At 39.5% G+C, this 27389-nt stretch overlaps 1 protein-coding gene across 13 annotated transcripts in view; it reads left to right on the top strand.

Annotated features, from left to right (window-relative positions):
• Cacna1d (calcium voltage-gated channel subunit alpha1 D) overlaps nucleotides 1-27389 on the top strand; it is a 353221-nt gene that overhangs the window by 175944 nt on the left and 149888 nt on the right. For 8 of the 13 annotated variants that reach the window (XM_070018505.1, XM_070018511.1, XM_070018515.1 and 5 more), the window contains 4 exons: nucleotides 4574-4716; nucleotides 9659-9811; nucleotides 10404-10600; nucleotides 18170-18273. In XM_070018505.1, coding sequence (XP_069874606.1) covers nucleotides 4574-4716; nucleotides 9659-9811; nucleotides 10404-10600; nucleotides 18170-18273 — 597 coding nt within the window. Of the gene's footprint in view, nucleotides 1-4573; nucleotides 4717-9658; nucleotides 9812-10403; nucleotides 10601-17484; nucleotides 17589-18169; nucleotides 18274-27389 lie in introns of those variants that run through there. The other 5 variants (XM_070018518.1, XM_070018516.1, XM_070018512.1 and 2 more) reach the window with 2 other exon arrangements.

Raw genomic sequence — 27389 nt, 5'->3', positions numbered from 1 at the left:
GAATGTCTTAATTAATTAGAGGAATGCCAATCAAAACCACAATGACAGGATTATGTGCCCACTAAATGTGAAAATACCCACAATATCAAATGTCCACCAACATGTGGAGAATTTCCATAGATCACATCTGGAAATGGAAAGTGATATCATCACTGTAGAAAGAGTTTCCCATTTCTGCCCACCACTGGTGGCTCACACCTGTAATCCTAGCTACTCCGGAGGTTGAAATGTAAGGATTTCAGTTCAAAGCCAACCAAAAAGACAGGACTGGAGCTGTGATTCAAGTGGTAAAGTGTCAGCCTTGAGCAAAAAATCTAAAGGTCAGTGCCCAGGCCCTGAGTTCAAGCCCCAGTACTGGCACACATACAAAAAAGTTTTCCATTTCTTATAGTGTTAAACACACTAAGTGATCATACCAGTTTTCTTTTAGGCATTGATCCAAATTAAAGGAAAACGTGTCTACAGAAAGACATTCTTTGTAATAAAAAATAATTCAAATACGACAGTTAATAGACAAACTAGGTAAATGTATGTAATTTAATGTTATTCAACAATGAAAAGAATAAATTTAACAACTTCGATGAGTAAAAGTAGACAAGTAAAAGAAGATAATCAAAAAAGAGAATATGGTATCTGAGTCTATTTATATAGGTTCTAGAAGAGAAAACTCCTTACATAGAAAATAGCCAGTCAGTGGCTGGATGCCTAAGATTGAACCTGGAGGAAAGACTGCAGTGAAACATGAGAGAACTCAAGAGACTGGAAATATTCTGTCTGAAAGCTTACATTTGTTACTTTAACCCATATATTTGTCAAAATGTACCTTATTTTGCACTTAAGTAGGTTCATTATTTTACATTTATACATAATATATAATGTCACATACATTACATATTATAAACAGCAATAAAGTTGGTTTTAAAAGTAAAAATAATCTTAAATAATTTAAAATGAACTGGACTCAGCCTCTTTTTACCATTAAGTATGAAAAAATTAGAACATCAAGTTACTCTTTTATCTAAAATATGCACTAAATTATAGTCAAAGCAAGAGCAGGAGTTAAAAAAATGAAATCTTCATTTGATTTGGATTCCCACTCACTAAAGTTTCCAACTATAGTCTGTATCTCAATCCAATGGATTTTCAGCTCCAGGTCCACAGTGACCTATTACTTTGTCAAGGCTCCCACTAACGGACATTAAGACAGTAATGGATATTTTAAAAATATTAACTCTTAATAATGTAGCCACAAGAGGACCCAGTGGGCTGAAACCACTCCTTGAATGAAAAGTTTGATCTGAGTCAACTTTAATCTTACTCTTCTGATCTTTCAATAGAGACATTTCCAGCATTCCAGCTCATTACTTAAGCTTTTGTTAAGAACTTGGTGTCCTTATTGTGGTGCTCCTGACCTTTGTCAATGTGGGAAGTTCTTTGCCTTTCTCTTCTTCTTTTGGGGCTTTCATAGCAATCTAGGCTCTAATGTTAAGCTTTGTCTCCTCTCTGTCTCTGTCTCTCTGTCTCTCTGTCTCTTTGTCTCTCTCTCTCTCTGTCTCTGTCTCTCTCTCTCTCTGTCTCTCTCTCTCTCTCTGTTTCTCTCTCTCTCTGTCTCTGTCTGTTTTTCTCTTCCTCTCCCACTACCCTTCCCCCCTCTCTCTAAGTGATGGTGCAAGGATAGAATTATAGGCTATGGGAATGGAAAGGACAGGGCTCCTAGTCCCTTAATTCAGTTTCCTAACTTTAAAGAGTAGGAAACAGAGGTCTCAAGAAGGAGAGGAACTTCTCTAATGTCTCAGAGCTCTTAAGAATGGAACCAGCTCTGGACCCGTCCAAACCCATGCCATCTGGGAACCATAGCCAGCTTCTCCCTGACTCGGATTCTTTGGTAACAGGAGAGAGACATTATTCACCTGTTTTTAAGGACATTGTTGGAGAATGGGGAATGAAAGGCCCTTCAAGTACACATTGCCAAACACTGGTACTTGAAAGCCATCTTAAGTCACCACCTGTGTAAATTACTTTCCTAACCCTTGGGGATGAAAATTCCTGTGGCTTCCACATTTTGGAAAAGCTTGAAGTTTTCCTTCTTTCTTTTGGTTTATTTGTGTGAAGCCATAAACTTGTTTTGGAGGAGAGACTTTTAACATTAGCCTTGCTACAAAGGTTTACAATAATTTTAAATGCTATTCTAATGATAGCCTATCATAAATTTGATCTGTTTCCCAAGTACTAAGGAGAGAGCTAACATCAGAAGCTTTGAAAAGGTAGAAACCTGGCTTGTTTTTCCTCTTGGGTTCATGCTAATTGCTGTACTGTTATTAAAACAAAGAACTGGTCTATAAATGCCCCAGAATAACATGGCTGTGCCGAATCAGAACTGCAATCAGACCACCCTGTGTTTTATAGGCTTAGTGTCTTGGTGATCCAGAGGCCTGCCAGTGGGGGCAGAATTTCTGCTTTGGCTGCTAATTAAACTTTAGAACCTTTTCTTTGTTGCTGGGCCAGTCACTTCCACAATCTGATTGGCCAGAGTTGATGCTATTTGCAGTGGGCAAATTTATACTTATTCTGAAAAACGAGCAACAATTCCAAAGAATAAATATTTATTTGAAAGAGCAAAAGTAACTGTCAAATGAACAGATTGCCTGAAAATAGCTTTATCCAGAAAAAGTTCTGAAAGTTGGAAAACACTTAACCACGGCTGCCAGATACAATATTATTCACATTTCAGGAGAGAAAATGATGATATTAATACCTTCCCCTAGGTAACTGCTTTTAGCCTTTGCATACCACAGCTTGTTAGCATCTGTGATTTACATCATTCCCCAAATAGCCTTATGAGGCTGCAGGTGAGGGGTATGTGTGTCAGAGACTGTACTGGAAGTGGTATAACACATTAAGATGTGAGAATTTCAAGTCATTCATTGATGTATTCATCAAAAAATTGAAGCTGGGCATAGTGTTTCGCACTTGTAATCCTAGCTACTTGGGAGGTGGAGATTGGAAAGATGATACTTAGAAGTTTGCTTGGGTGAAAAGGTAGCAAGATTCAACATAAAGGCCAAGCATGCTTGCACATATATGATATACACCTATTATTTCAGTTATACTGTAGAAACAGGTAGGCAAATGGATATTTGAGGCTGGCCTGGGCAAAAAGCATGAGACTCTTTTTTTTGGGGGGGGGGTCCGGTCGTGGGGCCTGAACTCGGCCTGAGAGCTGTCCCTCAGTTCTTCAGCTCAAGGCTAGCGCTCTACCACTTGAGCCACAGCACCACTTCCGGCTTTTTTCCTTTTTCTTATGTGGTGCTGAGGAATCGAACCCAGGGCCTCAGGCATGCAAGGCAAGCGCTCTACCACTGAGCCAACTTCTCAGCCCCAAGCATGAGACTCTTATGTGAAAAATAACTTAAACCCAAGGCACTAGGGACATGACTCAAGTGGTAAAGCATCTATCTAGCAAATGCAAGGTCTTGAATTCAGACCAAATACCACGAAAGCAAAACCAAATTTCAAGCACTTCATATGTAGCAGAAACTAGCCATTAGGCTAGAATGGACTAAATGAACAAAGACTAAAACATCCTGTCCTTATAGAAGCTACATTCCAAGGGGGGCAGTGATACATGGATTCTAATGTTAGTTCTGCCACTTATGTGGGCTCAGCAGATTCCTTATTCCCACTGAATTTAAATGGACTTGATAATTCCTGAAGCACAATTTTGTAAGGATCATTGTTTGGGAAGTGCTTAGTGCACAGTGAGTGCTCTGGAGAGGTAACACCAGGGTCATTGTTGTCATTCAATCCCCACTTCTGCCAGGGTTGACCTTGCTCCTGCTTGCTCCATGGGCATAGGAGCAGTTAAGATAAGTTCCTGTTCCAGCTGGGTGCCCTCTAATCTTAGCTACTTTGGGAGGCTAAGAACAGGTAGATCATGGTTGGAGGCCAGCTCGGGCAGAAAAGTTTGTGAGACACCTTTCTCAAGCTATAGCTATGTGTTTTGTCATCCTAGGTATGTGGGAAGTTGAGATCAAGAAGACTGTGTTTCTAGCCCAGCCCCAGTCAGAAAACTCTGAGACTCAGTCTCAACAGAAGAAGTTGGGCATGTTGGTACATGACTGTGTTCTGAACTATGGGAAATAAAAAATAGGATTGTGGTCCAAGCATGTGTCTGGGAAGGAAGTGAAACCATAGCTTAAACAAACGAACAACCCCCTCCAAGAATAACAAAACAACAAAACAAAACTTAATCATGGCAAAAAAAAGGGGGGCTTTCAGTGGTAGAGTGGCTCTCTGCCTAGCAAGTGTAAGGCCCTGAGTTTAAACCCCATGTACCACCAGGAAAAAAAAGAAAAAGAAGTTAAAAATTAGTCTGTGTCCTAAGTGCTAGTGATAGAGGGGTTAGGTTTGGATTTTGTAGCCCTAAGTTCTTGACTTTACTTTGCCTTACTGTTATTTAGGAGGCAGCCACTCAGAATTAGCCCTTGTTTAAAAATAACTATTTTATCATCCTGTTTTGCTTCCCTGGGTGACAGACTCCTAACATTTCTCTCTCTCCTCCTTCTTCTTTCAGATTGTTTAGTGTAATTTTGGAACAATTAACCAAAGAAACAGAAGGCGGAAACCACTCCAGTGGCAAATCAGGAGGCTTTGATGTCAAAGCGCTCCGTGCCTTTCGAGTGTTACGACCACTTCGACTAGTATCAGGAGTGCCCAGTAAGCCCTTTGTGTTTCCTACAGGCAGGGATGCACTAATCTTTTTCTTCTGGGTGGGTCTCAGGATTGAGAAACAGTGCTCTGAGGTGAGTTACCCACTAAGGGGCCAGCCAGCGGGCTATGTAGGCCTTCATAGTTCATAAGACTTGTCTGCTTCACTGTCATTTTGGGTGTCTGTGACAGTTCTGAAAGGAGGACAGGTTGTGGTGATGGTCATTTTGCCTTTGCAGAGGAGAGTATACCTTCTTGCAGAGAAGTTGGGTGGTGGCTGGAGATCTTGGGTCCCAGGTATCCTGACTCCAGTCCAGTTCTCTCTGCAGGTGCATTGCCATCTTCTCCATGCTCAAAGCCTGCCCCTCTGAAAGTGATGGGTGATATAGATGAGGGTGTTAGAAGGCTCACCTCACAGTGTTCTTTTCAGGTGGGGAGTTGAATGTGGCTGGACTTCTGGGAACTTTGGCTAGCTCCCTGCCATTGGGCATTTGGGATTGAGCCTGTCCCACTGAGGGCAGGGAGAGATGAGCACTCAGCTTCTACTGTTAGTTCAGGGCACAGAAGCTAATGAGGTCGTGAAGGAGACCCCAGGCAGTATGTCTGCAACACAGAGGAGGCTCTCGGGAAATGATAGAAAATGTAGATACCCACTGGGCCCTACAGTACCAGTACCAGTACCAGTCAATGCCAGTTCTGAGCTTTAAGCTCAGAACTCCAGGCTGGAACAGCTATCCTGGAACAGATGTTATACCTGAGTTTGGAACAGATGTCCTGTCTGTGCTCCAGCCAGGAGCTGTAGTCCTCTTATATTTCCTATGAAGCATGGGGCTTGCCTCATTTGTCTGAATACTTCCCAGGTTAGGAACTTCAAAAAGTGGAAGTCCTAAACACCTTTTCTAGGGCTTTCTGGGATGGCTGCCTGCTCAGAGCTGGAGCAAGGAAACACAACTGTGGCTTGTGTCTGTTTTCTACAACTCATAAAGCCATCAGAAAAGCACAGATTTTTTTTCTTCCCAAAAGTTCTTCATGAAATTTTATTAAACTTGTTGGCACTTGGATTATACCAAAAATCCTCTGAAAAAAAACAACAACAACCTGTTTCCAAATTTAACATTTTTAAATGTAGGAAGTGGTGTTTTATGTGTACTTATTTTTCCAGATGGTTCATTTATTTTCATTGAAAAAGATCAGCACAAGTCAGAAACCACAGAACTGTCTGGAAGGAATTGGGGAAAATAGAAATACCTTGGAAATGGCTGGCTGTGTTAAATGTAACATGATTAAATGGGAAATTCAGTGAGCAAATATGTTCTTCAGATTTGTTATAGCTTCATCAAATTTCAAAGAAACTACAACAGCCTTTTTTCCCCTAAAGAACAAATGGCAAGACAGCCTATCTGTGGCACCTGCAGTGTGCAGGCTCTCATGGTTAAGGCTCTGGCCTGCCTGAAAATTTCCAGCCAATGGAAACTGTCAGAACTGACATAGCGCATCCTGGCTCTGCAGGCTCATGATCCTTCTGCCAATGGACAGTACATGGTGCACCTAGATGCTCACTGAGCCATTCTCATCTGTATTTCTTCCTTTCACAAAGTAGCATCTCACTCTTCCACAAATCAACAGGGAGACTCCAAGTCTTTATGTGAAGACTTTAAAACCCATATTTGAATTGCCTGGCTAAGAAGTATGTGATGCTGTCCTCAAATGCAAATGAGTTTGGGGGTAAAAAAAAAATTAGGGGGTTCTATGCAGTGCTGTGTGGCAGCTGTGACACAAGGATTTCTTCTCTAGTATCTGAAATCCTTGAAAAGGTCCAGGAATGTTTGACTTTTATAGTTATCTAAGAATTGTCGACTCCTTTCTAAAAGGATTTTAGATGTTCTACAAGATATAATTTTATATGCATGTGTGCATGGGAATATGTAGTCATTAAATGAAAAGCAACTGTAATTCAGAAAGTAGTTTCAAACATTTGTGAAATTCTTGAGTATTCATGCCCAGTTAGCCATAAATCCAAACTCATCAAATAGGAAAGAACCCTAAAGATCCTATGGCCCGTTTATGTCTTCTTTTAGATGAGTAAACTAAGACTTGTGAAGAGTTAGTGACTTAAAGCTCTCTCAGCTGGTGAGCAGCTATATAAGCCCAGACACACGTCTTGGTCCCTCATTCTTGTCCTAGTATTTTTTCTACTTCCTCCTATATCTCTTTGATTAGGGTTCCATGACATCTACCAAACATATTATGCTCAAAGTAGCTGAATGTAATCAAAGTATACATGTTCACATGTTCACAACTTTATTATCTCATAAATTTGACCAATCTAAAATATAATAGTTACATTATATGTAAAAATATTCATGAAGCACTGGCTTATTACCATAGAATTTAAGAGCTCAATGTTGGATGATTTTGGATGGCCTTTCTATCTCTCAAAAAAAAACCCCACCACTAACAACAACCTCTAAATAAAAACAGAAAATAATGTTCAAGGACATTAGAATCAACGCCCCCTCCCATATATACCTTTTAAGGGGTACAAATACTGAACATCATTGTATTGGTAATTTTTTCCAAAAGAAACCATTCAAACATTTAAAGACAATATACCTGGCATTTTAGTTTAAAGAGTCTTAGGGAAGACAAAGTCTTGCTGTGTCTAAAATCTGCTCATCAGTTTTTCTACCCTGACTTGTCCCCCTGCCTCTTCGCACAAGCTTCTTTTCATAGCAAAGTTTTCTTTTCCTTTTTCTTTTGCTGATCATTGGACTTAAACTCAGGGCCTGGGTGCTGTCCCTGAGCCTCTTTGTGCTCAAGGCTAGTGCTCTACCACTTGCCACAGTGCCACTTCCAGCTTTTTCTGAGTAGTTTATTGGAGATAAGTCTCACAGACTTTCCTGCCAAGGCTGGCTTCAAACCTCCATCCTCAGATATCAGCTTCCTGAGTATCTAGGATTACAGGCCTGAGCCACAAGTACCTGGCTAAACTCTTCTTCTTAGTGCTGATTAGCTTGCTTCTCTTTGCATGGTTTATTCTCACTTCTAATCTATTCAGTTTCAAGATTCTTCTTATTTCTTTTTTTGAATAGTATAGAATAAAGGAGGAAATACTAGAAAAGAGGTGGTTGGAAGAGAGACCCTGAGACAATGAGGAAAGGGAGGAAGGCAGAAAAGAATGAATGAAAACAGACAGAAGCTGAGGTCTTGGAGTGATGGGAAAAACACAAAGGTTAGTTAGGATGCTAATTAACCACTAAGCCAGGAAGCCCAGATTCTAGTTTGGGCTCTGGCTCCCTGCCTGTTCTGCCTCCTAATCCTAACCTTGAGTGATGTCCTACCATCCTGCTTCTGTCTTTTTTTGGTATTTGTACCTGCACCACGGCGTTGAGTACTATCCACTCACTTATCTCTCAAGCTATCATCTTAACATTAGGCCAAGCATCCAAAATCATCAGGTCTAAAGCCTCTCTCACCTTTCTGCCCTCCCTATCCACCTCCTTCATTTTAGGAGACTTCCATTTGAAATATCTGCTTTTGTTCGGAGCACTACAATTTTCCTCTAACCCTAGACCAGATCATTAGTATGCTCTGTAGGCACCTTCTTGTCATTTCAACCAGTTTTTGGAGCTGTAGTCTCATCCTGATCCTCATTCTGACCTACCTTGAGAGTCCCAGCATCTTGAACTACTTTGCTTATCTTGCCTCCTGTTGTCCTGTCTTTCTAAATGCTACTTAGAAACCTTTGAAAGTCAGTCTTTTGCTCATTGAAATTCAAAACCCAGAATAAGGAAACTGAGCTGTGGTTCAAGTGGTAGAACGTTAGCCTTGAGCCAGAAAGCTCAGGGACAGCACTCAGACCCTGAGTTGAAGCCCCAGGAATCTCTCTCTCTCTCTCTGTCTCTCTCTCTCTCTCATTCTTACACACACACACACACACACACACACACACACACACACACACACACACACACACACACACACACACACACACAGAGTGATGATATTCCTTTCCATTGAATGATCACCAATGATCATTCCATTAAATGATCACTGATGACTGAGCTCACATTGTACCTACCCACTTCCATGCTCTTGGTACTGAATTCCTGTTGCATGCTTACCTGTAAACTTTTCAGCCTTTAGCTCAGCCAGGAGGAAGCTGCTTCAGAGTCACCTTTCCTCACTCTACTCAGAGGCAATGTCTTTCATTTCTCTTTAATTTTTATTTTCTGATATCACTTACATAGCATCTCTCTGCCTCCTGAGGGTAATTTGTGTTAAATTCTATGTTTCCTTCTAGGATATAACTTATTTGAGAGAGGCTTTTTATGTAATACACGTTCCTATTGCCCCAAATCACTAGTCATATACTTTTTATGTGGTCAACATTTGGAAGGTTTTGTTGAATGAAGGGAAACAATGAATGAATGAAGCTGGGTCCTGGTGCCTCATGCCTATAATCTTAGCTACTCAAGAGGCTGAGATCTGAGGATTGTGATTCAAAGCCAGCCAAGTCAGAAAAGTCTGTGAGACTACTATCTCTAATTAATCATCAAAAGTCAGAAGTGTAGCAGTGGTTCAACTGAGAGAATACTAGCCCTGAGCAAAAAAGTTCAAAGAGAGTACCAAGGCTCTGAGTTCAAGTCATAGGACTTACCCCAAAAAGAAACAAACAACAAATATATAAATGAGTGAATGAATGACTTTAACATTGACTGTCCCTCTGAAGGCTTTAGTTTTTTCCATCTGTTTAGTGAGGTAGTTGATTAGATGATCTTTCAGGTTCTGTTTTAGCTCATTTCACAACCAGTCTCAGTATTAATTTTGTTTTGAGATATCTGAGTTTTATTACTGTATGTCATCAATACAGCAAGCATCATTAGGAATAATATATATGCTTAATTTGAATTGTCATCTTGGCTCACAAACTTATTTTTCTCTTCCCTAGGTTTACAAGTTGTTCTGAACTCCATTATAAAAGCCATGGTTCCCCTCCTTCACATAGCCCTTTTGGTATTATTTGTAATCATAATCTATGCTATTATAGGATTGGAACTTTTTATTGGAAAAATGCACAAAACATGTTTTTTTGCTGACTCAGGTGAGTAATGAAACTGACAACTGACTAAGTTTTTTTAATTGTTTTTCTCAAAAAGAAGTTTTGTGCTTTGGGGAAAATCTTTAAAAACACTCTCTCTCTCTCTCTCTCTCTCTCTCTCTCTCTCTCTCTCTCTCTCTCTCTCTCTCTCTCTCTCTCTCTCTCTCCTCTCTCCTCTCTCTCTCTCGATGGGTGGGGGGCTAAATGTACCAGTAAGTCTCCCAAGCCAGTTCTTAGTGTGAATTATGTTCAGTATGAATGAGAGCTTATTTGATTTTTGCATCCTGATTTCCTATGGAATGTGTGCTAACAGGCTAGATGAGGGACTACCATGAGATAAACCAACAATATGATATTATATTCACTTAAGAAAGGTGCTCTAAAGTTGAGAACAGGGCAAAGAGCAATGGCTTGGTCATGAGTAGAGGAAATGATGAATTCACTAAAGAGGGAGTATTGGAAGTGGACCTTGAGGAGGGTAGCAAGGACTTTGAGATGGCATAGGCTAGAGGAATCTTCTAGGCTTGGTCAAGAGTCCTGAGATTCCACTATTATTTCTCTCTGGAGTAATGCAGCCTGCTTCCTTTGTTTACAGATATTGTAGCTGAAGAGGACCCAGCTCCGTGTGCGTTCTCAGGGAATGGACGCCAGTGTACTGCCAATGGCACAGAATGTAGGAGTGGCTGGGTTGGCCCAAATGGAGGCATCACCAACTTTGATAACTTTGCCTTTGCCATGCTCACTGTGTTTCAGTGCATCACCATGGAGGGCTGGACAGATGTGCTCTACTGGGTAAGCAGCTCAAAGAGAGCATTATGGCTTGTTATTCCCTTAACGTTTCCTTAGCAAAAGCATTGAAAGGTCAACTAAGAAAGAGACCCTGGAAGTCAGTTCTTTGGAAAGAGAAGCAGATTTTGTTTTTACTAAGAGAACCTCATCATCCTGCTCTCTCAGGCAAAAGTTTCAGGAAGGGATCCAAAGTATGTTCCATATTTTCCCATTAGAATCTATCTACTTTGGATCCATTTCCTGTTTCCTGTAGCTCAGAAAAACCTTAGCCCATATTGCGCCTTTTTTCCAATTATAATTAGCTCAGCACAGGGCCATAGCTCTCTTTCCTTTTTCTGTGCAGCTGTAGAATTCTAGAAGAGAGGGTAAAAAAGGTGATCAAATTGCTAGGATTGTCTCTAACAGTTGGACACCCTTGTAGTGATAAGGGTCTGATCCTCTTGTTCATGACAAAGCCAGAGGGTTTTCTGTAAATAACATAAAGTAGTAAGAACACATCCTTTGGCATGTTTGTGTATAAGAAAAAAAAATAAGCCCATAGAAGTTTAGAAATTGTTTGGAGCTACTGGGGAAAATGGCTAATGTAGAGTTTCAGTCTAAATTCCAACCCAAATAGCATTATCTAGGATTCAAAAAATGAGTTACTTAGAGGAAATTAGTAATGAAGTACTTCTTATATGGGCACCTTTTAGATAAAAGACCTAGAAATTGAGAAGTAGCTTCTAATGGCTTTTAAGTTCTAAACTTTACAGGATTTCATATTATTTCATAATTTCAGAAAACCTATATATGATAGTTAGATATAGGTTTTGCTTCTCTTATCCAATGAATACTATGTTTACCAGATTAAAGCAGTCTTATACAGTCAGCCCTCCATATCTGCAGCTCTGCAGCCATTCATTCTACATCTCTTGCTTTCAACTGCAGATTTAAACTATTCGAGAAAAATACATTGTACCTGCACTGTGCCTATACAGACTTTTCTCCTGTTATTCCTAAACAATACAGTATTATGATTATTTAAGTCATATTAAGGAATTTAATCATCTAGGGCCCAAAGTATATGAAAGCTCCCCTGAAAAACTAATGTAATCTCAATAATAAATAGGCAGAAGTATATATGAAAGGATTTGATAGGTCATATGCAAATATTGTGCCATTTTATATAATGAGTTTGAGCTCTGCAGATTTTGCTGTCCCAGGGGTGTGAGGTTCTGGACAAATTCCTGCAGATACTGAGGGATGACTATATATTCAATGTTAGACAAAGAAGGAATGTTTCTATCTTTAGTGTCTAAAGTATTATAAGATTTAAGCATCACCAACTTGTTATACCTTGTTTGTCCTTTCTCCCTTTTTCTGACTGTTGTAGGAATTGGGTGTCTGTATGTGTGTGTATGTGTGTATGTGTGTGTGCGTGAGTAATCACATCTGTTAATTATATTCCTAAAACAACACCTTTCCATGGAAAGGAAGATGACATTATATTGGATGGGCTAATATAGGCACAGGGACTCTCAGGTTAGGTGAAGAGTCCATTTTCACATTTATCTCCTAAATTATAACTCCTACTCAGTGAAGTCTTAATCTTAGTGTTCCTTTGAAGTTTCTGATAACTAGAAAAGGCATCATCCAAACAGCTCCATCTCTGATTCTTTCTCACAAACAGCAGAGAAAGCAACACTTTGATTTTTTTAAAATAAAAATCAGTGACTCAGCTTTGTTTTGTTTTCTATTGTCATGGTGAAATGACAACTGCTGATCTAACATGCCTTGACTAATGGACAATTTTATACTTTATGTTGTATTTCTGCACATTGATCCTTTCACAGCAATTGTCCTGTTGTCAAACAGGAAAGCTCTGGGAGTATGTGATTAAAGCAGTGAAAACTTTGTGCACCCAGAAACAAGTTTCCACTTGCTTTCTTGAGCTCTTTAAAGTATCACCTAGGATGACACAATTAATATTTTTATTGTTAACACGACAACGACATAGTCAATAATTTGACAATATAATGACATTCTCTATAAATTACACAACATCTTGATTCTGTTGGAGTAATTTATAAACATTAGTCTAGTCCTTTGGTAGATTATCTAGAATCTTAAAGAAGCAGTGGGTATAGAGAGGCCACTGAACAACTACAGCAAATGGGTGTGATCCTTGATCTAAAGCAGAGGGGTCTGTATGCTTTTTTTAAGGGGCCAAATAGTAAAAGTACTTGGCCTTGCGGGCCTTGTGGTCTCTGTCTCAGCTATTGAGCTCTACCATTGGAATTAAGACTCAGCCATATACAAAGGAATGGGTGTGGCTGTATTCCAACCAGACTTCATTTACAGACCCTGACATTTGAATTTTATATGGCTTTCATTTGTCATGTAATATTCTTTGACTTTTCCCCAGTCATTAAAATGTAAAAGCCAATTTTAGCACGGTGGGACATAAGTTACATTTGGCCAATAGTTATAGTTTAAGAATCTATTCCAGGCATAGAGTAGAACCCAGTACTTGTTCCTTGGCATTCTTCCACTTGTCAGTAGTTCATGAATCCCTCTAGAACACTAGGGGGCAGCTAAGTAATGCCTTCTGGAGTGTTCTCCAAGATCTAACTTTCTGAAACACATCACGATTAGTTCTAATTACTTGTTGATTGCATTTATTAACACATCATAGAGATGGAAAGGAGCCAAGGAACCAGGTCCTCCTAATATTTTATGGTCCATAGTCATCTGGAGGCCATTCAGCTGTGTCCCAGAACAGAACATCCTTGTGAAGCACAACGTCTGGCACAGAGCAGGTACTCAAGAAATACAAGTGCCTTACCATCCTTCAAGTATCCCAAGCCCATTGCCTCACCAGTGTAATGGGCCATGTCTCACTATCTATTTTTATCCACAAAGTAGGAAATAAAAGGAACATCTTGGGAGATAAATGAGTTTCAGTTTTAAATATTGATTGCAAGCAAATGTCTCAATTCTTTAGGCAGTTGTATGTGGTGGACAAAGTCATTGTGGGAGATTGTTTAGATTGAGTTTAGATTCAGTCAGTGTTCTCAAGGTCAATTACACTATCATTTTCTGCTAAATGGCTGGTAGATAGCTGGCAGGGTCTTAGCAATGGAAGCACAGTGGGTTCCATATTCAGAAAGGCACTCTCAGAATCCAGGCACCAGTGGCTCATGCCTGTAACCCTAGCTACTCAGGATCCTGAGATCTTGGGATTATGGTTCAAAGCCAGCCCAGGCAAGGAAAGTCCATGAGACTCTTATCTCCAATTAACCACTTTAAAAAGCCTGAAGTGGATCTGTGATTCAAATGGTATAGTGCTAACCTTGAAAAAACAAAAGTTCAGGAAGAATTTTCAGCCCTGAGTTTAAGCCCAGGACTGGCAGGAAAAAAAAAAAAAAGAAAAGAAAAAGAAAGACACATGTAGAATAGAACTATTTGGATATGTTTGGGGAGTGAAATCTTTAACTTCTCATAAATAAATAAAATTATTGTAAAGCTCTTTTATAAAATGAACTCCATAAACCCAATTAAAGTGTTATTTGACTTACACATATTTGTTGCCCAGACAGTAAGGGCCAGTAAAGAGAAAGATCATCAAGGCTACACAAGGTTGATTGTGTGACCTTGAGCAGGTCATTGAATCTCTCTGGGATTTTATTTTCTTGTGGCAGAGTTCAATCTACTTTTTTCCTTTACCTTAGAAGAAATGTGTTTTTTTTCTTCAATCAGAGGAATTATTTTTAAATCTAGGAAATTACTTTAATATAAAACTATGATTTTAGGAGAGAGCTATCGGCCTAAGTCTTTTATGGCCTCTTGTCTGAGCAGTAAGCTCTTTGCTGAATGATGCAGACACCTGTGGACAGCAGACTGTCAGACCTTAGAAAGAACTACTTAGGGACAAATGAGTCTCCTCCATTCAGGCACGTGGGAAATGCCTTTCTATATCATCAGCCCAGGGTTTGCCTATCTTATATCTCATGCTCTGGAGAGCTACAAGCAGAGCACTAAGTTTCTAGTACTATTTTCAACACTTAGAAATAACAAAAGGCCTTAAGTTGGTGTTCAGTTTGAGACACATAGCTGCATTTCAGCATTTAAAATGAGAAGGAACTGAAGCTAAGTAGAAAATTATTTGTTGAGCCCCAGCTGACACTGCATGATGATTCTGATATGCTTTAAAAGATTAATCTAAATCGAAGTGCTTTAGCTCATGCTGATTTCCCCATTGCCGATAAAGACCTTGCAGGCAAAACCCCCAAGTATTGTATCTTAATATATCTATTTTGGGGAACCGCCTGACAGTTCTGACCTTTTTTTTTTTAACATGTATATAAAGTCTAAGAAATATTTATCTCTGAAAAGGGTCTTGGTTGACAAGGTTTAGTTGTGGGGAAAGCCTTTGGAGCCTAGCTTTTTTTTCTCTTGTCTGCCTTCTGACACAGTTAGAATCTCATAGTTTTTGTTTAGCGTCAGCTTCCTCCCAGTGCTCAGCTGTCATTCCAGGTGATATTGCTGATTTGAGCAAACGTTAATCTGCTGAGTACATACTCCCAAGAAGTTAAAATAATTTTTATTTCTTTAACGAAAAATTCCCCTCCCAAGTGGAGCAGACAACTGCTACTAGAGCCATACTCTGGAACTGAGGCCTGAAGGAGCAGATGACCTGGTCATCTGACTTATCTAGAGTTGTAGAGCAGTGAGGTTTCATAATGGTAGCCCTGCAGCGTGTATCTTCCCTTCCCTGAGAGCCACTCTCTCCCTTGCAATATGCAAGTCTGTTCCAGAAGGGAAAATTGTCCCAAAGAGGTCTCTGTCACAGGTATTGGCTTGAGACAAGGCTCTGGCCACCATACCAAGCAGCCTTATTCTTCTCCACACATGAGTTTTGATTTTTTGTTTTTTAGTAAGTTCTGTGGCATAGTTGCTTTGAAAGAATTGCCCCCTGTCTTCCTGCTGAAATTAGTTTATTCAACTTAATTAGATCAACAATTGCAGCCATGGCCCTGGCTCATTCATTACTCTAATTGCCAATGTAAGATGTGCAGACTGATATGAGTTCTATTAAGCACATCAATTTTCATGTGGCCAAACAGGTGTTTCATAAGGGATTTAATGCCCTCTCCCTAGACGTTAGCAACAGATGTTAGGTAATTTTTTTAAAATGTTCTCTTTTCCTGTTTGGCTTCTGCATGAGACAAACATTGTGAAATGCATGAGCCTCGCTCTGTAAAGCTGAAACCCAGAGCCAGATAATATGCAGGAAGGCGCATGCTTAAAACCCTAAGGGCTTGTACCTGTAAGTTGTGAGCGATGACTCTGCTCAGATTATTTATTGAGAAAGGATTCTGCATGTTCCGGCAGGGTCATGCCTAGGCTCATCTGTTCTGTTGCCTGACTGGTCCTTAATACTTTTTCCTGGGAGAGATGTTTGCCCAATTTTACACTGACCTGTACTGCTAGGAAGTGCTATCCAGCTGTGGTTCTTAAAGCACCTGCTTCAGCATAAAAGCTGCTCATTATCAAATTTTCCTTGGAAAGGCAAGGAAGCCATACCTTAATGTGAAGCTTGAGCTTGTCTAGGAGTAAGCTCAGAGTTCCTCTGGACCAGTTCACTTTTCACCTCTAATCCCAGAGCTCACAGCAGGAGCAAGAGGGATGTGGGGTGGTGGTGAGAATGAAGTAAGATCTAGGTTAAAGCCAGCATCCTGCTCTGAATGCCAGGGAGAAAAATCCCATTCCCTAAAAGACTTCTGCATATGTATTAGCTAGTTGACCTCTGAGACTTTTTTCATGTCTTCAGTATGTCAATTATTTTTTAATCTTTATTTTCATTATAAAGGTGGTGTATAGAGGGGTCACAGTTATATAAGTCAGATAAAGAGTACATTTCTTTTTGAACAGTGTCACCCCTTCCTTCAGAAGTCTCTCCGTTTTTCTTCCTGTCACCACCCACAAGTTGTATAATTCATTTTCACATAATGTCTAGTGAGTATTACTGCTCCTTTAGTTGTGCTTTATTCACTGATAATAATCCAGCTTTTACAGTGGGTTAGGTTAGGTTTCCTTGAATAGATTGGCTTACAGTAGAACCATGTCATTTCAGAAGACTTTTTTTTTTCTTTTGCTAGTCCTGGGGCTTCAACTCAGGGCCTAGGCACTGTCTCTGAGCTTCTTTTTTGCTCAAGGCTAGCACTCTACCATTTGAGCCATAGTGCCACTTCTGAGTTTTTCTGAGGTACTGAGGAATCAAACCTAGGGCTTCATGCATAGTAGATGAGCACTCTACCACTAAGCCACATTTGTAGCCTAAGAGTCAAATATTACAAGCTTGTCTATATAATTAAGACTTTATGCTATCACAAACTGAAAATTTTTTTGTAATTATCTTTAAGTAGATGTACAAAGAGTTTCAATTCAACATGTCAATCTATGAGTACTCTGTATCTTGATCAATGTCACCCTATCACAAATTTTAAAAGGAAAGTTAATACAACTTAGACAGCACAGTAAATGGATTCTAGCTAACTAAGCACTACATTTGCCTCTATAAGACATCTTCTGAAAATAACTTATCAGGACAGTTTCCTGAGACAAAGAGCCAAATTCCAGTTCATTTCTCTACTCAGATCCATGATTGATATTATTTGGCCTGAAAACGTCAATGGCTTTTCTTTTGTGTGTTTTGGTAGGTATGTTTGTATGTCTGTATGTGTGTTGGGAATATGAAACAAGTGTATCTTGGCTTCTATTGTCTCTGATTTCAGTCTAAGTAAATGTTTGATTAAATGTATAGGATGCTGTCTCTAATGTGTCCCTCTCTCCTTACTAGATTGTCCTATTAACCCACTCCTCTGAGGCCATCTCATTTCTTGCAGATGAATGATGCTATGGGATTTGAATTGCCCTGGGTGTATTTTGTCAGTCTCGTCATCTTTGGGTCATTTTTCGTACTAAATCTTGTACTTGGTGTATTGAGCGGGTAAGCTACACCTCTTTCATCTTGAAAGCAGAGTCCTGAGGACAGTTGCCAAGACCACACAGACTTTACTAGAGGGGGCCGCAGAGTGGGTGCCAAACACTTTATGTCTGCTTTGAGATGTGTTTTTTTTTTTTTTTTCTGCTGAGGCTTCCCAAATCAAGCTGTTTCCTGGAACCTTACCAGCCTTCATGAAAGAAAGTTATAGAATAATTATCGAACAGAAATTAATCCGCATTGTTGCTTGGAATTTAAATAGTTTCCATTGCTTGCCCTTTTGTCTATCTTAAAATGAGATACATTTATAATTGCCTTTTTGGTCTGGATCCAAATACAATGCACATTAATTGGTGCAAATCTGTAGTTAAATGAACTGGGCTGTGCTGACTCTTGGTAGACCCTTTTTGTAGATTTCTGCAGCAGAACTTGTCCTTACTTGAAAAAAATTTGGAAGGATGTCGGCCCATTCCCTATCTTAGAAATTCTAACCTTTAGCCTAAGTACTGAGTAGTCTGGCAGCTGCGCCTGGGGCTCTGCTCTTTGGTAAATGGATAACTGATAACTGATTTCCTTACATTTTACAGGTAAATGATGCGATAGGATGGGAATGGCCATGGGTGTATTTTGTTAGTCTGATCATCCTTGGCTCATTTTTCGTCCTTAACCTGGTTCTTGGTGTCCTTAGTGGGTAAGCAGTTGGATTCCTGTTGCACATTCTCCAGTTGCCATCTGCAAGGCAGCTCTGCGTGTCTCCCAGCTGCTCTCTGATGGCTTCTCTGCATGTGTTTTGGACTCTGATGTCCCCTCAGTGTGTTGCTCTTGGATTGAACTGTGATTCTTTCTGCCTGTATCTGTCTGTGAGATTCTGTTCTTCATGCTTGCCAAACACTGTTAATTTAATGAAAATGTTTTCCTAAAGCATCTACTAGAGGTGGATTACAAATGAGTAAAAGGCTTTTCAGCATTTGTCTCCCCCAAGCAGGGACTTTTGTCTCTTGTGGGTCTTTTCATGAATACATAACCTAGCCCCCTTTTTAGTCTTGTTCAGGCCATTATAAATACTTCCAGTAGTGTTTCAGATTTTGTTGTGGAGGAGAAATAAACCTAGATTAGCATATAAATATGTAGCAGTTTCAAAACCTTATTTCCTGAGATTATAATCCTTTATTAGCTTGGGTTTTTGGTTGCTGTAACTGGGTGGTTTCCCCTTTTACTTCAGTTTTAATCATACCTCATATAGTCTTTTCTTAATGCAGAATGGTGATCAGGTTTTGCGCATACATGTCTTAGGGCCTTAATCATAGTCCTCATCCTGTGGCCATGATTTTTCAGGTTCATTTTGTTTAACCCCTCATCTCCAGACTGACTCTCCATTCAGAGAGCTTAGTGGAGACTGATTCAGAAAGGGGATACCTGTGTTGTAGGGCTGTGCCCTGCCTGGGAAGGAGGTGCAAACCAGAGCCCCTGTGGGCAACCAGGCATCCCAGGAAGGTTCTCATAGAAGCAATCCTGGGCTGTCTGGGCTTGCTGAGGAGCAGTTCAGCCTGAAGCCAATGTGACCAGAAGGTGGAAGTGGGCACCTGAAGGTCCAAGAGGGGCTTTTATCCCTCTGAGGAGCCTTTCTCCTGCCCTGAGCTCTGACATTCATAGGAGAATGTTGATGGACTTGATTCCATCTAGTTTATTTCCTCCTCGCTCAACTTACCTTGCTCTTTCTGACACTGTATCTTAGGGAAGTGATGTCTTCATTTATCCCAGATTAGTAAAGAGCCCTTTATTGAATTTTTTGAAATACTGCCTTTTGCAGAATGAAAGAAAAGACTTAATTCCCTATCCTGGTTTCCTTTCTTCACCTTTTCTCAGCATACCCTACCTGTACTTAGGAAATATGCACTACAAAGTCCCAGATTGAGAGTGAGCAATTCCACACCATGGAATTAACAGCCCTGTTAAATCTCTATCCAGAAAGGGCCTAGGAGTAGTACTTCTCACCCCCCATTGAGAGGACTGAGGGCCAGGTCTGAGGGAGCAGCACTGCCCTCTTTCCTGCCTGAGCCTTCTACCGAGAACTTTCAAAGACTTTTCTCTTAATTAGCCTCTGTGGTGTCAGGTCAGAGTCAGGTAGTGAGAGTGGCATTTAGCCCTAAAAAAAACTTTGCCACAGGAACTGTCCATAAAAGGTTAACAGCAAATGTGTTGTGAATTCCTTGGCGCCTCATGTCTCCTAGGCCCAACCAAACTGACGGAGGCCATGGAAACCACTAATTTTAACAGTGCCAGTGACATGCCTTATCTTTAGCTTCTTGAAGCAAGAACTGTTGCCCTAGCATGATGAAGCAGAAGTATGAGCCAAATTGTGAGGTGCTTAAAAAAATTGGGAAAAAGATAGGGTGACTTCTCATTGTATTAATGGGGCTCATTGTAAACCTCATTGTCCCCCCCCCACACACACACACTCTAGCAATTTCCTGAGCTGCTCTGCTTGGCTACATCCCGTTTACTTCCCTATTTGTATTTTTTTTTTCTGTTCAAATCAATGCAAAAAAATTTATTTTAAGATTCTTCACAATCTTTTTGGGGGAACACTAGAGGTGTTACAAAACCAGAAGGACATAAATGTCAAAAGGAAGATGACTTCTGTTGCATAACTCCTAAGAGACTGTCAGAGTAACACAATCATAATCCCCAAAGCACTAAATTAAAAGTCTGCCTCCCATCTTAGGCACTTCAGTCAAAGATGGAAGACTTAAAAATGCACACATCCTCTTGAAACAACTAGTTTACTGAAAAATATCTTGGGAAAAATTACAAGTTTATGGAAGACATTATTTTTACACTAAAATGAAACTATTAAAGAGAATGCAAATGCTACATGAATGTTCAAAAGAAAGCCCAGTGATTTTTAGCTGTCAGTTCACACTGTGCCCAGACTTCTTCAGGCTACACACTGTCTCTACCCCCCTGGAAGCCACTTTGGTAGGAAATGTTAAGGCCTGCTCTGGGTGAAGTAAATAGAACAGCCTGCAAAGCAAAGAATCCCTCTGCCATGTTGACTATTAGGTCAGCAGTTGCTGAGTTTCTGATGAGTGCTTGGCTCTGGACCAGAGGCCAGGGGTGCCAAGATGTCTAAGACACTAACAGTGGCCTTGGGCTCAGGCCTTCCTTGTCTAGTGGGTGAGACCTGTGAGCAGTGAAGTATGACACATGCCAGAGCAGAGATATAGGCCGGAGCCTTTGCATCTTGAAACAGGAGAGGTATGTGTGTCCAGCAGGGAAACCATCAAGGTACTGGCATGTTTCTACTTCCTTCAACACTTCCTTGAACTTCTCTGCCTGGCCATACCCCTCTTTCCTATTTTTATATTTTAATTAAAGAAAATTTATTTTAATTTTAAGATTCTTCACAATTTTTTGAGAGAGAGAACTAGAAGTCTTATGAAACCAGAAGGACATAAATGTCAAAAGGAAGAGAATTTCTGTAGTATAGCCCCTAAGGGACTGTCTGGCTACAGAATGACTGACGTTTGTTCCCCCAAAACACCAATTAAAAGGCTCATATCTTAGTCAATACCACATTATTGCCTTCTAATGAAGAAACGAATGTTAGATGATGCTGTGTATCCATAAGTCTGCTAACCATATCTTTTAAAGATTTTTTTAATGTTCTTTGGCTTCTTTCCTTTTTGTGTGGCCATGTCATCCATTGATTCTTGTTCTGACTTTACACAGTTGCTTTGGTGTTTTTGTTTGTTTGTTTTTGTTCTTTTTTTTTTTTTTTTTTTGTCAGTCATGGGGCCTGAACTCTGGGCCTGGGCGCTGTCCCTCAGCTCTTCAGCTCAAGGCTAGTGCTCTACCTCTTGAGCCACAGCGCCACTTTCGGCTTTTTCTGCTTATGTGGGGCTGAAGAATCAACCCCAGGGCCTCATGTGTGCAAGGCAAGCACTCTTCCACTGAGCCACCATCCCAGCCCCTGGTGTTTATTTTTAAATTATTTTAAGACTAATTCTCTCGGAAAAATCTTTGGTTTAACAACACACTTCTTTTTTTTTTTTTTTTAACCTCAAGATGAGTATGGAGTTTATGGATTATGTGCCCCCATTATGATCCCATTGTGACCAAGGAATTAGCAAGTGTGGCTCTTTTAATTCTAAATCCAGACAGGTTAGCATGCCTCAGTTTCTTTTACTGACTTTTAAAAGCATGGTGACATTTTTTTACTTTTCAACTTGTTCATTTAAGGTTCAAGGCTTTCCTCAGTCCATAGGTACCTAAGAGAACATAGTAACTATGTAGTGTCTGGCCCCTTTGAAGGGATAACTGTAATGGGCAGTAGTATGCTGAAAAAAAACTCTGTTTGCTTCTTCACTTTAGGACCTACCTGCCACTGACCACACCTGTGGTACTGGTGTCTGAATTGTCCAGGTGGAGAACTCCCCAGGCCTTTGAGATATGGCTTAGTCCTAAATTCTATCCTGCTAGTACCTGGGACTTGCTCAGTTACCCTGAGCCCAATCTTCTTATCCCTGAACCAGGAAGAATTTTGTCTTGCTGTTGACCTCACAGGGTGATTTAAATCAATAATTGTATACTTACTTTAAGAAAGATCTAAGGATTTTACTCTTTTAATACATTGTCAGTTCACAGATCTCATTCTCCTCTCCTCCTTGGGCAAAATAGGAACATTTGAGGGGCTCTTTGGAGATTCTGAAGTATAGGATTTTCTAAGAAATGAACAAGAGGAGCATACTTTACTGTACTGTGTGCAGGCCAAGAAATGGCCATGGAGGGTGTGGTAGTTCTTTTTCTGCTGTACAGTATTGTACAGATCTAAATGATTGTTATTCTTGATAATTTTTTCAGAAATGGAGGGGCGTGGCATTTCTGAGACATGATGGGTAGGTGCCCCAGCTTAGAGTCCAGTAACCATAATGTGAGTATTCTATGTTTTACCAGTTGTGAAGTTTGGGAAGAATCCTTACCTCCTTGAGATTTTACTTTATTCATGTATATATCTGTTAATTAATCTAGTAGTGTCACAATAAGGCTTCAGTGAAGAGAACAATATGGAGTGTTCAGTCTTTTGTTTGTATAATGGCTTCAACAAGAGAAGGTATGGGATTTGAAACAATAAAATTATCTAATCAACTCAGCCCTTTTAAACCAATTCATAATAATTGGTCAAGATAAGTCTGCAATAGAGAGAAGTCAAAGTTATGTGGTTTTTTTTTAGTACTGAGGAAGAAATCAAAGTTTTCAAATGTGTTATTTTATAGGTAGGTGTGTATGTTGATGTATATAGCATGAGTGATACAAGCCAATGTTTATAAAGAATGTTACTATATAAGTCACTTCCTATGTGTGCTTTTAAGACTATTGAGATCAGTTATAGTTTACCTAAATTAAAACTTTCAACTAACATCCTACAAAAATATTTGAAATACTTTCTGAATCAGAACTGGTATATTTCTAGGTAATAAATGCTCTTAATGAGCAGCTTTTATAACATAAAACATTGCAAAACAATATAGAGCAAGTGGAGAGGGAAGATAGTGATGGTGTTGATGGGACTGAAGACTGTTTATCAGCATTTTACAGAATGGAAATCATGTTGGATCATGAGCATTTATTCCCTGGTCCATTTATATTCATATTGTAATGGAACAGGCAATTGATAATTTCTTCTTGACTAATGGCTTGAAAGGCAAAACATACTAGTACATTGTGGTTGTACCATTTGTGAATATTTTCTAAGTGGACATATACCCTCTTGGAATAAGAGGGTATAAGATTACATTTTTCATGACTTGGATTAGATTTTTCTCTCATTCACCATTCTACCAACATTCACTAACAGAAGATAAACAACAGAAATTCCTCTCTATACTCATTTAGACATTTCTGCATCTTAGTCAAATTGACAGGAGGTCATGAGGTGAGGTTTGGATCATGAGATGACCAGGTTATCAGTGTGACTTGCTACCACTGTTTGACAGAATAGAAATATACTGAGTTAATTAAAATTCCATACCTTAATCAACAAATGACAAATGGTTAGTGGGCACTAAAAGCAAAGGGACAGTGGAGGACTCTTTGTAGGGTTCTCATGCTTACAATTTTTCCATATGTGCAATTAATAGTGATCAGGCTAGCAGGAGGCCAAAGATATCCTCAATGCTCATTTGTTAGCAAAGTACTTCCCCATATCTAGGTCTTTTTTTATTTTTTTTTTTTGCTTGAGTAAGCTTTCATTGTGAAAGACTTGTCCACATAGCTGGGTGTCTTTTTTTTGTACTGAACATTGAAGCAGTGCTGTGATTGGGGTTGAAACAGAGGTCAGGGTGCTGGAAAGAGCCAGAGTCCTTTAGTAAAACCTCATGTGCTTTGTCTTTGGCGGGACAAGAAAGAAAACAACCTTTTGCTTTTAGATAGACGAATGCTAAGTTTCCTCTTTGTAGTAAAGAACCAAGCTAAACGTTTTTATATACTTTTGAACACTGAGCTTTCTTGTTATAGAGTTAAGAGGCTGTCATGGGTAGCTGACAGCGGGATCCTGGTGGTGTTGGTACCATGGTACCAAAAGTGCACAGGCTGATAGCCACACCTGACATTAACAAGTGAGTGGTAACCTCTCTGCCACTGGCTCACAGCTACTGTTGCCATAGAAATGGCTGTTGGGATCAGTAGAAACAAGGTAAGTGAAAGTTTTCGCTGATCCTTGTTTCCATTAAGCTGACGTCTGTTTCCCTAGTAACAGCAGTGGACAGCAGCCAGGCACTAGCAACAGATTCAGTAGATCACTCTCACTTTTCAGCTGTGGCTATCATCTGTTCCTGGCCACATTTTTTTTGATAACATGTAGTACAGACCTCTGAGGACCTAGGAGGCACCTCTGGCCACATGTGCCCCGCTAGGCATCCATTTGCCCCTGGCAACTCCTGTACAAAGTAGATTGTCTACAGTCTTCCCTCCATCTGGGCTCTAGCTTGTTGATAGACAGTTTAGAAGAAGGTAAAGGTTGTTGTGGGCAATCATGCTGCAAAGCAGACTGTTGAGTCTGTTGATCTCAAATCCAAGGGGAAAAGAATTGATTACTGTGCTTTCATGCACATACCAGCTCTTTAGAAAGCTGTTGATAGCCTAACAGTTGAAATTAAAACCATAATTTTCCTGTGTTCCCTATTCAGCTGGTTGCATTAACAGTTGCCATTACTTCTACAATGGAAAGGATGTTTATGAGTTTAATAATTTGACTTCTTATGGGAAACATATTGATGACTGTCTCTAAGATGCTTCTGTCAACCTTGTTTTTTGTTCCTTCTGTACAGTATTCTTTTACAGGCTTCTAAGTCTGCTTGCAGAAATCAAATATTGGTATTACAGGACAACTTTGAATACAAAGACTACCATGTCTATTGTATATGGGACTGTTCTTTATTACAGTCCAGCAGTTGTCTCTCTACTGGATTTTCATATTACTATTTCAGCAAATATATGCACCTGTGGCATAAGTATGTTCCTACCTGTATGAAACGACATTTATAGCTCCCACACAAGGGACAGCCAGTGCATATAGGGAGAGGCATGGATGAGTGATTGATTGTCAAACCTTTAAATACTATTTTTGAAAAAAAAAAAAGGTATTTTCATAGAAAAAACACAAACAAAATCGCGCATTTCAGTTGTATCTAACTAAAAGAGCACTGGAAAACTGTGGATTCTCTGGCTTTGGATGGCTTTCTGAATAACTTCATTCTTCAACTCTGGAATAAGATAACTATGCTTGGCCTAGAGGGAGTATTTAGAGGATGATATTTAAATACTTCTGTATCACCTGGCTAGGTTCAATGTAACAGGTGAATAAGAAGCAGAAAATCTTGCTATATACATATTTTGTCCTCTCTCTTAGACTACTTCAAAAGGATGACTTTCCACTCAGTGAATATTCTTTCTCCCTCTTTAAAATTTTATTGGTACGTAGTAATTTACAAGGGAGTTCAACTGTGATATTTTCATCCATACATATAGTATACTTCTGTCATATTCCTCCCTCTGTTACTCTCAATGAACATGTCTTGAGTGCTTACTCACTGTAGGTAGAGCACTCCCAAGGGCTCTATGAGGCACTGAGCTCACAACAATGAGCTGAGACAAATTCTTGTCTTAGCCGGATGACATGGTTTAGACTTGCAGTCCCAGCACTGAAGAGACTGGGGCAGGAGGCTCACAAGTTCAAGACCAGTTTGGATTACATAGCAAGACCCTATCTTCAAAAAAAGTTTTTAAGCTGGGAACTGTAGTATGTGACTATCGTACATCCTATCTATGTGAAAGGATCACAGTTCTGGGCCAGAATCAAGCAGAATCTGTGGGATTCCATCACCAATGGAGGAATCTGACTGTGCTGGTGTGTCCTTATCATCCCAGTTATAATGGGAAGCCTAAATTTGATGGATCGGGTTCATGCCCTGTTATGTACTTCTTTCAAATAAGAAGTGCAAAAAAGAGCTGGAAGCACAATTCAGCAGGAGTTCATCTGCTGACCATGCATGAGTTCAAACCCTAAATACTGTCAAAAAGGGAGAAGTATTTTTATGAACTTGAAAGTTGTATCTAAAATGGAAGGCAAAATTATGATTAAAATTTTTTATGACTGCTGTGAGAGAAAGGTTAAGGGTTGTGAGAGTGACCATAGGCACAACTGGAGGGATATGGAAAGCATCCTGGAAGCAGTAGTCTAACTAGCTCTTACCATGTGATAATGGTCTGGGACAGTGTTTCATACCAAGACCTTACAATAGGAAGTAGCAGAAGATATTGCAGGGGCTAAACAAAGCCAGGATAGAAAAAACCTGGGAGCTGAAGAATAGGAGAAAAGATTAAAGAATGGCCAGATGAGCCCGTGTTTTCAAATCACTACTTTAAACCTGTTCAAGGAGTTGAAGACAAAGATGGACATAATAAAGGAGTTGATAATAAATCTCAGCAGTGGGAAAAAAAGATTAGACACTTCAGAAAAAAATTGAGAGCCTACTGATATATAAAGCAATAAAAAAGCAATCTGATAATGGAAAATTGTAATCCTAGAAGAAGAAAGTGATGACAGAAGGGAAAAATTTAAGCTATCATAGCTGAAAACATTGCAAATTTTATGAAAACTTTAAATTCACAGACCCAAGAAGCTCAACAGATGTCAAGCAGTATTAGTATAAACACAAAGATAGTAACTCCTAGGCACATCAAATTCAAGTTGCTGAAAGTAAAAAATCAAAGAGAATACTTTAAAAGAAACCAAGGGGGAATGACACATTACATAAGATCTCATTGACTTATTTTCAGAAATAGTTTGAGAAATCCATACAACAATGAGTGACACCTTTGAGGATAGAGATATAGCTTAGAGATAGAGTGCTTGCCTCATATATACAAGACCCTGGGTTTGATCCTCAGAAGCAGAGAGAGAAAGAGACAGATAGAAACAAAGGGACAGAGAGACAGAAAGATACAGAGGGATAAATAAGTTGCAAAACTTTTCTAGAATTTTTTTATAAAGCAAAAAGTTAGACTAAGGCAAAAAAATTCAAATAAAAGCCATGAAAATTGGTCACCAAAAATTTTGTACTACAAGAAAAATTAAAAGAAAATCTCTAGGCTAATAGAAGATAATTCTTTTTAAAATGACCATAAAATGACAAATGTGTAGGCAGAGATAAAAGGTTTTTTATTCTCCAAATTTTCTTTAAATGACGTCATGTAAAGTACTAAACATATCATGCTATTATAAGATGTATAACAGGATTAACTGTA

Source organism: Dipodomys merriami, unplaced genomic scaffold, assembly GCF_024711535.1.
Source record: "Dipodomys merriami isolate MVZ:Mamm:240054 unplaced genomic scaffold, mDipMer1.0.p SCAF_13, whole genome shotgun sequence".
NCBI classification, from domain to species: Eukaryota; Metazoa; Chordata; class Mammalia; order Rodentia; family Heteromyidae; genus Dipodomys; species Dipodomys merriami.
This window is presented reverse-complemented; position numbering and strand designations above follow the sequence as displayed.